We start from the raw sequence: 15,263 nt of genomic DNA, 5'->3' as shown, positions 1-15,263 counted from the left end.
CAGGATGCCTCGATGTCGAGGCATCACTGCAATAACCGGAAAGCAGCTGGAAGCGAGCAGGATCGCTTCCAGCTGCTTTCCAGACTGAGGACGTGCAGGGTACGTCCTTGGTTGTTAACGGACATCCTTTAGAGGACGTACCCTGCACGTCTTCGGTCGTTAAGGGGTTAAAGGCACTGTTGCAAAACTGCTGCTGTATAGTGCTCCAAATGCAGGCAGGCTCCTGTACCTACTTAGATATACTCTCCAACAAAGGATACCAAGAGAACAAAATACATTTTATAACAGAAATAAGCTAGATCTTTTTTTAAAAAATGTACATTCTATTTGAATCATGAAAAGGGAGATCAAGCTCAAGTTTTTCTTTCTTTCTCCTCCCTACAATCAGGGCCAGATTACAAGTGGCGCGCTTGCTGAGCGAGTGTTATCGAGTAGCTACCATGACCACAAATATTGGACAAATGAAATGCAGAAATTAATCACTGCAAAAGATCTGCATGCAAAATAAATGTTTTAAAATCATTTACACTTTCATTTATATGCATTTTTGTCACAGGCCGGGCGGGGACACACCCCTTGATATGTCTCCGTAATGTTGTTTCTATTATTACCTTTGTTGTGGCCAATTAGTGGGCAAATATAAACCAGCTCCTGCACAGATCATCAATCACTATGTATCATGTAGGAATGTGTGTCAATGCTATACTACAATTTTCAAAATTAAATTAAAGGAAAAGCAGGCAACACAAAACTAAAAATAAACATTTTGGGATAGATTACGAGTGTCGATCAAACTGTTTTTCGCAAGCAATATTAGGTTTATCGCAGCTGTTTGCACGCGTCGGAAAGGGCTCATAGATATGAGATCTCAGGTGTTGGGAGGAAAAATTACTAAATAGCGTGTATATATATATATATATATATATATATATGTTTATATGTGTGTACAGATGTATTTAGGTATTTATATGTGTATATATGTATTTACAGACATATAAACACATAAATACATATGTATAAACACATAGACATTTATATAAGTGCATTGGTGCCCTTTGCAGTTAAGTAGCTAAAAACATGTAAAAACATGTTTATGCATTACTGTTAATTTTTTACATTCCAATGTTCTGCACACAGCAGAATATGTTCTATGTAATTATAAATAGATATTCCTATATATATATCTGTAAATATCTATACCTATGTATAATCATGTATATACAGTCATGGCCAAAAATATTGGCACCCCTGCATTTCTGTCAGATAATGCACCACTTTGTCCAGAAAATTGTTGCAATCACAAATGTTTAGGCATTCTCATGTTTATTTCTTTTCTTTGTATTCTTATTCTTATTCTCACAAAAAAGTGGAGAAAAAAAGCCAAATCTGACACATTCCAAGCAAAACTCCAAAAATGGACTGGATAAAATGATTGGCACCTTCTCAAAATTGTAAGAAATATTTGCATTCCAAGTTTGTGATGCTCCTGTAATTTGAAATTAAACTCACCTGTATCAATTAATAGGTGCTGACAATATAGAAATCACACCGGCAACCAGTTGAAATAGTGATAAATTGACCAAACCTTTCTGTTGTGTGTCTCTGTGTGCCACACTGAGCATGGAGAAGAGAAAGAGCAGCAAAGAATTTCTGAGGATTTGAGAACAAAAATTGTGGAAAACCATGGACAATCTCAAGGTTACAAGTCCATCTCCAGAGATCTTAATGATACTGTGTCCACATTGCGCAACATTGTCAAGACGTTTTCAGCCCATGGCACAATAGCTAATCTCCCAGGACGTGGGCGAAAGAGAAAAATAGATCAAAGATTGCAACGAAGGATTGTTCGAATGGGGGATAAAAAAACCTGAACCAACTTCCAGACAAATTCAAGATGACCTTCAGTCACATGTGTCAGCTTGCACTATAAGTCGCCATCTGAATTAAAAGGGACGCTATGATAGGAGATCCAGGAGGACCCCACTGCTGACACAGAAACATAAAAAGCTAGATTTGAGTTTGCCATGTGCTGTGGACAAACGAAATAAAAAAGCCCATCATTCTACTGTTTTCAGAAAAATAAATGAGGTTTCTAAAAGAAAAAAAAAAAGAATACAGTCAAACATTTTGGAGGTTCACTGATATTTTGGGGTGCTTTGCTGCTTCAGGCACTGGATGTCTTGACTGTGTGCATGGAATTATGAAATCTGAAGTGTACCAAAGAATTCTATGGTGCAATGAAGGGCCCAGTGTCAGAAAGTTGGGTCTCCGACAGAGGTCATGGGTCTTACAGCAGGACAATGATCCAAAGCACACATCAAAAAGCACCCAGAAATAGTTGAAGACAAAGAGCTGGAGAGTACTGAACTGGCCAGCAATAAGTCCAGATCTCAATCCTATAGAGCACATGTGGAGAGATCTCAAAACAGCAGTTGTGAAAAGGAACCCTTCCAATCTGAGAGACCTGGAGCAGTTGGCGAAAGAAGAGTGGTCCAAAATTCCAGTAGAGAGGTGTAAGAAACTCATTGATGGTTACAGGAAGTGATTGATTTCAGTTATTTCTTCCAAGGGTGTGCTATTAAATATTAAATAGAGGGTGCCAATAATTTTGTCCAGTCCATTTTTGGAGTTTTGCTTGGAATGTGTCAGATTTGGCTTTTTTTTCTCCACTTTTTTGTGTCATACCAATACAAACAAAATTAATAAACATTAGAATGCCTAAACATTTGTAATTGCAACAATTTTCTGGGCCAAGTGGTGCATTATCTGACAGAAATGCAGGGGTGCCAATATTTTTGGCCATGACTGTATATATAGGTAGATATATATTTTACAAAAAAAAACATCATATATATATATATATATATATATATATATATATATATATATATATATATATATAAATATTAAATTAGGTATATTAGAGGTAGATTTACAGTAATTTACCCACTGATCCTGTAATATTTATAATACACTAACTTAGTGAAATATTTTTTTTTATTATTAAAGTAGTGGAGGGATACCAGAGCTTTAAGTATCCCTCCTACTTTGCCTTCCCTCCCAGTATTGTGTATAGTCGAGGATATGAAAGAAGTAAGAAAAGATAGTAGGGCAAAGAGGTGTAAACTAGGACTGCCGTCACCAGAAAAAAAATGGGTGGGTTGGTGGACTCTCACTACAAAGACATATATACATTTATCAGGTAAGAATAAATTTAGTTTTCTTTCTAATGGTAGTGAGAGTCCACAAGACCTTACTCTTGAGAGCGAATGCCTAAGCCATGCAGTCAACGAACATTTTAAGTGGGATAAAAAGAAAAAGGAAGGCCCTCATTTATCAGGTATCACCACCTGAAGGACCTTCCTATCAAATACTGTCTCTGCAGACGCAAAAATGTCAAAATGATAACATTTGGTGAACGTGTGCAGGGATGACCAAGTAGCAGCCATGCATATATATCTGTTCCACAGAAGCCTCATTATTGAAGGCCCTAGAAGTAAAAACTGAGCGGGCAGAGTGATCAGTAATTTGGGTAGGCAGTTGCTGACCCGCCTCCAAGCAAGCCTTATAAACTCCTCAACCAAAATGCCAAGGACACTGCAGTAGCTTTCTGTTCTTTATGCTTTCCAGAAAACAGAACAAATAGACTAGAGAATTCACAGATATGCTTAGTAGCCTGCAAATAGAATTTCAAAGCCCTGACCACATTTATTATGTAGAAGTCTCTCTTTTGAGGACCTTGGGTTAGGAAACAAAGAAGGAACAATGATCTCATGATTAATGTTCTTAGCCAATACAACTTCCGGTAAAAACCCAGACACAGTACGCAAAATCGCCTTATCTTGGTGAAAAATTAAATAAGCAGGTTCACAAGAAAGAGAAGACAATTCGGAAACTGCTGGCTGAAGAGATGGCCAATAAAAACAGAACTTTCCAGGATAATATCTTTACGTCCAATGAATGCATTGGCTCAAAAGGAGCATGTTGTACAATTCTGAGAACCAAGTTGAGATTGCATGGAGGAGAAATGGGTTTAACAATCGGTTTGATTCTAACTAGTGCGTGACCAAAGAATTAAATATCAGCCCGGTGAGCCAACTTCCTATGCAACAAAACCGAAAGGGCAGAAATATGACCCTTAAGAGAACTTCTAAACCCTCTTGAAGGAACTGTAAAATCTGTGGAATTCTCACCGAATGCCAGGAATATCCGTGACCAGAACACCAGGAACAGGCTTATGAGTTTGAATTAAGGTATCAATGATAGACTCAGAGAAACCCTTCTGAGATAAGATCAACCGTTCAATCTTCATGCAGTTAAGCTGAGAGACTGGAAATTTAGAGAGAAAAATGGCCCTAGAACAAGCAGACCTGGATGCAGCGGCAGGCGCCACGGAGGAGCACTGGACATCCTGACTAAGTCAGGATACCAAGTCCTGCAAGACCACTAGTACTGCTGAACGCCCTCCTGCTTGAGACAAGCTACCACTCTGGGCAGGAGCACATTCGGAGGAAACGGGTAAACTACATGATACTCCACAGTGCTATCAATGCAACAAGCTATTATGCTATTGTTCGTTCCCAGGTTGAGCGCTTCTCTCTTTTTATTTATGCAAATTATGACACTTAGGGAAGTCTCCCTAAGTGTGATGTGAGAATCCAGACGTGGACCCGTTTCTCAGTGTGCCTAGAGGGATATGGCTGCACCTCACTGACGAGGCCCACAATAGGCCGAAACGTACGTTTGGGGTTTTGCTGTATCTCTCGTTCAGAGAGGGATTGCCTGGTATTTCGGGGCTGGACTGTACTGTGAAGTCAGGATCAGACTGATATGCTTCAGGAAAGTTCTTCTCTGTGAAAGGCACATGTTGAGCAAAAAGAGGCTGCTTCTTGGGTGGTAACTAGCCATAGAACAAGCTATTATGCTATTGTTTGTTCCCAGGTTGAGCGCTTCTCTATTTTTATTCATGCAAATTATGACACTTAGGGAAGTCTCCCTAAGTGTGATGTTGGAATCCAGATGTGGACCCGTTGCTCAGTGTGCCTAGAGGGATATGGCTGCACCTCACTGACGAGGCCCACAATAGGCTGAAACGTATATCTGGGGTTTTGCTGTATCTCTCGTTCAGAGAGGGATTTCCTGGTATTTCGGGGCTGGACTGTACTGTGAAGTCAGGATTAGACTGATATGCTTCAGGAAAGTTCTTCTCTGTGAAAGGCACATGTTGAGCAAAAAGAGTCTGCTTCTTGGGTGGTAACTAGCCATAGAACAAGCTATTATACTATTGTTCGTTCCCAGATTGAGCGCTTCTCTCTTTTTATTTATGCAAATTATGACACTTAGGGATGTCTCCATAAATGTGATGCGGGAATCCAGACGTGGACCCATTGCTCAGTGTGCCTATAGGGATATGGCTGCCCCTCACTGATGAGGCCCACAATAGGCCGAAACGTACGTCTGGGGTTTTGCTGTATCTCTCGTTCAGAGAGGGATTGCCTGGTATTTCGGGGCTGGACTGTACTGTGAAGTCAGGATCAGACTGATATGCTTCAGGAAAGTTCTTCTCTGTGAAAGGCACATGTTGAGCAAAAAGAGGCTGCTTCTTGGATGGTAACTAGCCATAGAACAAGCTATTATGCTATTGTTCATTCCCAGTTTGAGTGCTTCTCTCTTTTTATTTATGCAAATTATGACACTTAGGGAAGTCTCCCTAAGTGTGATGCAGGGAATCCAGACGTGGACCTGTTGCTCAGTGTGCCTAGAGGGATATGGCTGCACCTCACTGACGAGGCCCACAATAGGCCGAAACGTACATCTGGGGTTTTGCTGTATCTCTCGTTCAGAGAGGGATTGCCTGGTATTTCGGGGCTGGACTGTACTGTGAAGTCAGGATCAGACTGATATGCTTCAGGAAAGTTCTTCTCTGTGAAAGGCACATGTTGAGCAAAAAGAGGTTGCTTCTTGGGTGGTAACTAGCCATAGAAGAAGCTATTATGCTATTGTTTGTTCCCAGGTTGAGCGCTTCTCTCTTTTTATTTATGCAAATTATGACACTTAGGGAAGTCTCCCTAAGTGTGATGCAGGAATCGAGACGTGGACCCGTTGCTCAGTGTGCCTAGAGGGATATGGCTGCACCTCACTGATGAGGCCAACAATAGGCCGAAACGTACGTCTGGGGTTTTGCTGTATCTCTCATTCAGAGAGGGATTGCCTGTACTGTGAAGTCAGGATCAGACTAATATGCTTCAGGAAAGTTCTTCTCTGTGAAAGGCACATGTTGAGCAAAAATAGACTGCTTCTTGGGTGGTAACTAGCCATAGAACAAGCTATTATGCTATTGTTCGTTCCCAGGTTGAGTGCTTCTCTCTTTTTATTTAGTGCTATCAATGCGTCTGTTAGCTCCACCTGAGGATGCCTCTATCTAGAACCGTACTGTGGGAGCTTGTGATTGAGACAGGACACTATTAGATCTATCGCCGGACACCCTATCAAACTATCAATTGATTGAAGATCTCTTGGTTGAGAGACCATTCCCCTGGGCAGCTCAAATAGTCCGCTTCCCAGTTGTCCACCCCTTAAATGTGAACAGCTAAAATTGTAAAGAGATTCACCTCCACCCAGTTCTAGGACATTGCTAGGTAGAACCACTTCCTATGGAGACCATTCACCCTGTGCCCTCATAGGACCCCAAACTGCTCACCAACCAGACAGACTGGCATCCGTAGTGATAATATCCCATACCTCTAGACACTGTTCTAGGGATGCCCACCAAGACAGAGATTGTCTGGAATGTTGATCCAAGTGAGTCCCTTGAGACAGGTCTGAGTGGTCCTCATTCCATTAGCCTAACATGCAAAGCTGTAGAGGTCCCAAATGAAACCTTGCAAACTGCATGGCTCCTGAAGCCGTGACCATTAGCCCCCCAATATCCATATACTGAGCTAATGAGGGAGAAAGGAGGGACTGAAGCTGTCCAAAGGTCGACTGAAGCTTGAATCTGCGTAGATCTGCGTTATTGCCATCGAGTCTATGATCACTCAAGAAAGACCACTCTTGTACTGGGAGTAAGAAAACTCTTTGCAACGTTTACCTTCCAGTCATGACTGCAAAGAAATAATAATAAAAGTAAAGGAGCACCAGTTACAACAGTCAGCTGCTACATATGCAGAGTTAAAATTCAACACACAATCTTTAATATGCACATTAAAACTGAAAATATATATTATATATGTAACTGGGCTCCTTTACTTTTATTATTATTTTGACATTTTCTAGAGGTTTTGGATATCACTCTATTGTAAATAGTAGCTACACTGTACCTAGTTATAGGGTTTCACTTTTTTCTTTCATCATGACTGCAAAGTAGTTTTTCTGCCTCTATCAATGCCTTCTTCTTGACGAGGCAAATAAATACTGGGAGGAAAGGAGAAGTATGAGGGATACTTAAAGCTCTGGTATAGGGTGTCTTTGCATCCTTCTGGTGACCAGGTGATGTAATTCCCAAGTGTAAGGTCTTATGAACTCTCACTACCATTAGAAAGAAATTAATATTTTCATGTCGGGTTGGCACACTTAAGAAAATGCGATCGGTTTGCGCCCGAGTAGGGTATTTGTTTCCCCCACATACACTTTTCTTGCTCCACTGACAAGGTCGAGCTATTCTAACTTCAGCTTTTTGCACGCATTGGGTTAGCGATCAGACAAAACCTTTTTACTTTTAACTTGTAATACGCGCACTACCCAACTCTTGTGCAAAAAGCGTAGTTCTAGCACAGTTAACGCGCGAGCGGGAGCGCAAACTACCGCTCCACTCATAATATAGCTCTCAGTAGGTTCATTTTTGCATCTTTTATGCACTACAAGTCTAGGAAGTGAGTGCTAGACCCAGCACAGCAGAACTTTAGTTTAATCTTTTATCATTATGTATTTTTCCTTCAAACTGAAGCTCCCTCTTCATTACAACAGAATATGCTGATGTTTTATAAATAAATAATATTACATTCGGAGCATATTTTCATATAATATCAAGTAAATTATAACCTGCCTGTCAATAAAATGCAAGTCCCAATTGCAAGATTGTCAAAGGCAATAAGTGTCATGAATTCACCGTTCATCGCCGTGTCGCCGCGGCTCCCGGATCTCTTCTGGGTTCCTACGTCACGTTGCTAGGCAACGTGACGCATTCTCTGACAACCCCTATGACGTGGCGGCCTCTCTCTGCCTTTAAATCTCGGCGGGAGATTTACTCGGTGCCCGTTTGTTCTCTCTTCTGCCGGTCCCTGTCTGAGTGAGTACAATCTTATGAAATCTGACCCTATCCTCCTTGACATTGTTTTGCCAATGCCTCTTGCTTCCAAATCTTGTTTGCCTGCTAACCTGCCTAAAGGACATTATCATTTGTTTGCGGACACCTGCTTAAAGGGACATTATCTTTGTTTGCTTTAATCCTGCTAATAAGGACATTATCATTTGTTTGCTTACAATCTTGCTTAAAAGGACATTATCATTTGTTTGCTTACAATCTTGCTTAAAAGGACATTATCATTTGTTTGCTGACACCTGCTTAAAGGGACATTATCTTTGTTTGCTTTAATCCTGCTAATAAGGACATTATCATTTGCTTGCTTACAATCTTGCTTGAAAGGACATTATCATTTGTTTGCTTACAATCTTGCTTAAAAGGACATTATCATTTGTTTGCGGACACTTGCTTAAAGGGACTTTATCTTTGTTTGCTTTAATCCTGCTAATAAGGACATTATCATTTCTTTGCTGACAATCCTGCTTAAAAGGACATTTACATTTGTTTGCGGACACCTGCTTAAAGGGACTTTATTTTTGTTTGCTTTATTTCTGCTAAAAGGACATTATTATTTTGTTTGCTAACAACCTGCTTAAAGGGACATTCTTAGTTTGTTGCAAACCTGCAAGAAAGAAGCATATTCATTTATCCACTATCAACCTGCTTAAAGGGACATAAGCTTTGTTTGTTTCTATTTTCCTGAGAAAGGAACACTATCTCCTGTAAATCAATTCTATCCTCAAGAAGATATTTTGAATTACTATTCTTTTGGGAAGTTCTGATACCCTGCTTATTTTGTTTCCTGAGTGGGTCACGTCCTGGATATTTCTCAGTGTGCTAGCGTGTGTTTTAATATCCACGCTAACAGTTGGGTTAAATCCTGAACTGACTAAATACGGCTGACATTACAAACGGGCCATAAATGGACCCCACTGAATTATCCATGGCCGTGACTCACCAGGGACAGTTACTGGGATCTCATGCTACCCACTTGCAATCCTTGGATACCAAGCTGGATCAAATCACTACATTATTACAGAGCTTGGTTGCTCCTATCCCTCCCAATCCTAACATTGAGGCATCTCCTCCTCCTATTCCCAACAACCAATCACAAGGACATTTGAGTCCTAGGATTCCTCTTCCAGATAAATATGATGGGAATCCTGAAGATTGTAGGGGTTTTTTGAATCAATGTCGACTTCACTTTCGTAACAGTCCTACCCTTTTTGCTACTCCCTCATCTCGGATTACATTCCTTATTTCCTTAATGAAAGGAAGAGCTTTGGCCTGGGTATCACCTCTGTTAGAAAAAGATGATCTTATACTTCAGGATGTGGATGCTTTTCTTTCTGTTTTTTCTAACGTGTTTGACAAACCTGGAAGGACTTCCGCTGCTGAAGCTTCTCTATTAGACCTACGTCAGGGTGGTCAATCAGTGTCTCAATATGCCATTGAGTTCCGCACTCTTGCATCTGAAACTAATTGGAATCAGGGAGCTCTTAGAGCAGCTTTTCGCAAAGGACTTTCAGAACGTCTCAAAGATGAATTGGTGTATCGGGAACTTCCAGACTCCCTAGAAGCCTTAATAAATCTTTGCATCAGTCTTGATTCTAGATATCGTGAACGCCAACAAGAAAGAGAAAGAAATCAGAGGTCCTCAACTCGAACTCCTTTTCGTCTGGCTCCTCGTTTTTCTAACCCGGTAACAACTGCCTCTCCTTCTCCTGATCAAGCTGAACCTATGGAAGTAGGAACCATAAAATTAACCGAAACTGAGCGTTTGAGAAGACGTTCTCTTGGCCTGTGTCTATACTGTGGCCTTAAAGGGCATTTATTAAGGGATTGTCCTACCAGGCCAGTAAAAGCCAGGGCTTAACTTCTGTCCAGGGAACTAAGTTAAGCCAAAAACAAGTTCATTCCCTCTATAATAAACTCTTTGTTCCTGTAACCCTTCAATTGGGTGATAACAAGATTCATACCCAAGCTCTTATTGATTCTGGTGCTGGAGGAGTGTTCATTGACTCCACTTTTGTGTCTACTCACACTATTCCCTTACTAAGAAAGAAGTTTTCAGTTTCCGTCTCTACTGTTAGTGGAGATCCTTTGGGTTCCGGACTCATCCAGTTTACTACTATACCCATACTTTTTTCTGTCGGAGTACTTCATTGTGAGAGGATATGTTTTGATGTGATTACTACTCCTCAATTTCCCATAATCCTGGGTCTTCCTTGGCTTCAGTTACATAATCCTACCTTTTCTTGGACCCATGGTGAACTCACCTCCTGGGGATTATCTTGCCATACTAACTGTCTTCAACCACTTACTAAAATACCACTCACTATTGCTCTTACTACCGACACTTCTGGTCCTCTACCTACGCAGTATCAAGATTTTGTCGATGTCTTTTCTAAAAAAGAAGCAGAACGTCTTCCTCCTCATCGTTCATTTGATTGCCCTATTGATCTTCTCCCTGGAGCTCCTTATCCTCGAGGCAAAACTTACCCACTTTCTAGGCCTGAAAATGTAGCCTTGGAAGAATATATCAAAGATAATTTGGCCAGAGGATTCATTCGACCCTCCTCTTCTCCTGTAGGGGCTGGGTTCTTCTTTGTGGGAAAGAAGGATGGCGGACTGCGACCTTGTATCGATTACAGAGGGTTAAATCAAATTACCATCAAGAACAGTTATCCTTTACCCCTAATACCTGAATTATTCACATATCTTCAAGGTTCCACCATTTTTACCAAGCTCGATCTCCGTGGAGCATACAATCTTATCCGTATGCGCAAGGGTGATGAGTGGAAGACAGCCTTTAACACTCGATTTGGGCATTATGAGTATCTTGTCATGCCGTTTGGGCTGTGTAATGCCCCTGCTGTTTTTCAACACTTCGTGAATGAGATTTTTCGGGATTTCTTGAATATTTTTGTTATCATTTACCTTGACGATATATTAATTTTTTCTCAAAACTACCAAGATCATATACATCACGTCAGGAAAGTACTTCAACGTTTAAGAGATAACCATCTATTTGCCAAACTGGAGAAATGTTCTTTTCATCAAAGGTCCATTCCCTTTTTGGGATATGTAATCTCTGAATCAGGATTTGAAATGGATCCAACTAAACTCTCTGCCATTTTGGAGTGGCCTAAACCTGATTCTCTTAAAGCTCTGCAACGTTTCCTGGGATTTGCCAGTTATTACAGGAAATTCATCAAAGGTTTTGCTACTATAACGTCACCTCTTTCGTCTCTTACCAGGAAAGGACAAAACTGTAAAGATTGGCCTCCTGAAGCTGTTGAAGCTTTTGATTCTCTCAAAAAAGCTTTCTCTTCTGCACCTATCCTGCGTCACCCAAATCCGGATTTTCAATTTATTCTTGAAGTGGATGCTTCTTCAGTTGCTGCTGGGGCTGTTCTTTCCCAACGTATACCTGACACAGGAAAGATCCACCCTGTGGGATTCTTCTCCAAGAAATTTTCTCCTTCTGAATTAAATTATGATGTAGGTAATAAGGAGTTACTTGCTATTAAAATGGCACTGGATGAATGGAGGCATTGGTTGGAAGGCACTTCTTTGCCGTTTACTATACTCACAGATCATAAAAACCTTCTCTATCTTCAAACGGCCAAACGACTGAACTCCAGACAAGCACGTTGGTCTTTGTTCTTCTCACGTTTTCATTACAATCTGTCTTATATTCCCGGTTCTAAGAACATCAAGGCTGACGCCCTTTCCAGACAATTTCAAGATACTTCAACTCCTGAATCTGGTACCATACTTCAACCTCATAAAGTCTTAGCCCAGTTATCAACCTCGTGGTTACATGACTTACAATCTGCTCAAAAGGATCTTCCTTTGTCTTGCAAACCTCCTGATGGCCTACTCTTTGTTCCTAAACGTCTTCGTTCCAAGATTCTATATTGGGCTCACGACAGTCCTCTCTCTGGACATCCTGGCATCAGTAACACCGCTCGAAGGCTCAAGCAACATGTCTGGTGGCCTACTCTGTCTCAAGATGTTACAGATTATGTCTCAGTATGTACACAGTGTGCCAGCAATAAGACTCCTCGTCAACTTCCCTCCGGTTTGCTTCAACCGCTATCCATTCCTCATCAGCCTTGGACCCATTTATCCATGGATTTTATTACCGATCTTCCTCTTTCAGCTGGAAACAACACTATCTGGGTGGTTGTTGACAGGTTCACTAAGACAGCTCACTTCATTCCTTTACCTGGTTTACCATCTGCCAAAAGACTTTCCGAACTTTTTCTCTTACACATTGTGAGATTACATGGCTTCCCTCTGAACATTGTTTCGGATAGAGGAGTACAATTTGTTTCTCGGTTTTGGAGATCACTCTGCAAACACTTTGGAACAACTATCTCTTTATCTACTTCACATCATCCGGAGTCTAATGGCCAAACCGAAAGGGTTAACCAGTGCCTTGAAACTTATTTGAGGCATTATGTGGATCATCATCATTCTAATTGGACTGGTTACCTTCCACTAGCAGAATTGGCTCATAACACACGTTACAACTCCTCTCTTCGGACCTCTCCTTTTCATGCAGCCTATGGATTTCAACCCAGAACGTTTCCTCTACACACCTCTTCCACTGAAAATCCTGCTTCTGATCTATCCGCCAGGAGGTTAACTCGTCATTGGAAGAAGATACGCCTTCTTCTTTCCAAGGCTTCTGAACGTTATAAGTTCTATTCTGATCTTCGGCGACGGAGGGCTCCCAAATATCGGCCTGGCGATAAGGTTTGGGTTTCTTCACGTCATCTTCGCCTCAAACAGCCTTCCACCAAATTGGGACCACGATATGTGGGTCCTTTCCGAATACTGGGTCAAGTATGTCCTACTGCTTACCGAATTGCTCTGCCCAAGACCCTCAAAGCCCATCCGGTATTTCACGTATCTCTTTTGAAACCTGTATTATCTAATAGGTATTCTAAACCTCTGCTCAAACCTCCACCTCTTTTGATTCATGGCCAACCCGAATTTGAGGTCAGTCACATCCTGGATTCCAAACTTCGTGGTAAGAAACTGTATTATCTCATTCATTGGAAAGGTTATCCTGTTACAGAACGATCCTGGGAACCTGCCCGGCAGGTGCGTGCCCCTGCCTTAATTAAGGCCTTTCACCAGTTCCACCCTACTAGGCCTGGTCCTGTCCCCCGGAGGGGTCCTTGAGGGGGGGTGATGTCATGAATTCACCGTTCATCGCCGTGTCGCCGCGGCTCCCGGATCTCTTCTGGGTTCCTACGTCACGTTGCTAGGCAACGTGACGCATTCTCTGACAACCCCTATGACGTGGCGGCCTCTCTCTGCCTTTAAATCTCGGCGGGAGATTTACTCGGTGCCCGTTTGTTCTCTCTTCTGCCGGTCCCTGTCTGAGTGAGTACAATCTTATGAAATCTGACCCTATCCTCCTTGACATTGTTTTGCCAATGCCTCTTGCTTCCAAATCTTGTTTGCCTGCTAACCTGCCTAAAGGACATTATCATTTGTTTGCGGACACCTGCTTAAAGGGACATTATCTTTGTTTGCTTTAATCCTGCTAATAAGGACATTATCATTTGTTTGCTTACAATCTTGCTTAAAAGGACATTATCATTTGTTTGCTTACAATCTTGCTTAAAAGGACATTATCATTTGTTTGCTGACACCTGCTTAAAGGGACATTATCTTTGTTTGCTTTAATCCTGCTAATAAGGACATTATCATTTGCTTGCTTACAATCTTGCTTGAAAGGACATTATCATTTGTTTGCTTACAATCTTGCTTAAAAGGACATTATCATTTGTTTGCGGACACTTGCTTAAAGGGACTTTATCTTTGTTTGCTTTAATCCTGCTAATAAGGACATTATCATTTCTTTGCTGACAATCCTGCTTAAAAGGACATTTACATTTGTTTGCGGACACCTGCTTAAAGGGACTTTATTTTTGTTTGCTTTATTTCTGCTAAAAGGACATTATTATTTTGTTTGCTAACAACCTGCTTAAAGGGACATTCTTAGTTTGTTGCAAACCTGCAAGAAAGAAGCATATTCATTTATCCACTATCAACCTGCTTAAAGGGACATAAGCTTTGTTTGTTTCTATTTTCCTGAGAAAGGAACACTATCTCCTGTAAATCAATTCTATCCTCAAGAAGATATTTTGAATTACTATTCTTTTGGGAAGTTCTGATACCCTGCTTATTTTGTTTCCTGAGTGGGTCACGTCCTGGATATTTCTCAGTGTGCTAGCGTGTGTTTTAATATCCACGCTAACAGTTGGGTTAAATCCTGAACTGACTAAATACGGCTGACAATAAGTGTTGCTTATGGTGCATTGTACCAAGTATTATTTGCAGCCTTCAGATTGCACAGTGATCTAGTAAGATTGTGTGTTATTATGTTCAGAATACTTTAAAAGAATGACGAGATGGGTAATTTACCTGTTTGCTGTATACACTAAACACATCATTTTATGTTCTAATAAAGTACAATGAAACATTTCAAGATCTCCACTGTCATTATGTGGATTACATTTATTATTGATCTAAAATTTGATTTAGAACTTTGAATAACACAGTACTCAATGGTCATATATCAGCTAATATGTTAATGCTCCAATGAAACCCTCATAATCTGGATAATTTAGTGTCTAAAATGAAAATCAGATGAGGACATTACCGTTGCTGCCAACATCTGCTGCTGTAAAGCTAGCTGCTGCTTGTGTTCTATCATCTGCCTCTGCATTATATTTGTTTTCTCCATCAGTTGCTGATTTAACAAGGACTGTTGAGAGCCATAACTGCTTCCAGTGCTCGGACTTGTGCAAGAGCTGCGATTTGTGTTGTTGGAAGTTACTTGATTTGCAGTAGAGTGCTGCTCCTGGAATAGGGAAAGAAGCACTTGTATAAAAACGATGAACAAAAACATAGCTACCTGTATCATACACAAGCA

General features: G+C 40.9%; 1 protein-coding gene across 1 annotated transcript in view; it reads right to left on the bottom strand.

Annotated features, from left to right (window-relative positions):
- Positions 1 to 15,263, bottom strand: part of MAML2 (mastermind like transcriptional coactivator 2) — a 152,548-nt gene that overhangs the window by 27,870 nt on the left and 109,415 nt on the right. The window contains 1 exon segment of the mRNA XM_053705590.1: positions 14,991 to 15,191. Within this exon segment, the coding sequence (XP_053561565.1) occupies positions 14,991 to 15,191 (201 nt within the window).

This window comes from Bombina bombina, chromosome 3 (assembly GCF_027579735.1).
Source record: "Bombina bombina isolate aBomBom1 chromosome 3, aBomBom1.pri, whole genome shotgun sequence".
NCBI lineage: Eukaryota > Metazoa > Chordata > Amphibia > Anura > Bombinatoridae > Bombina > Bombina bombina.
This window is presented reverse-complemented; position numbering and strand designations above follow the sequence as displayed.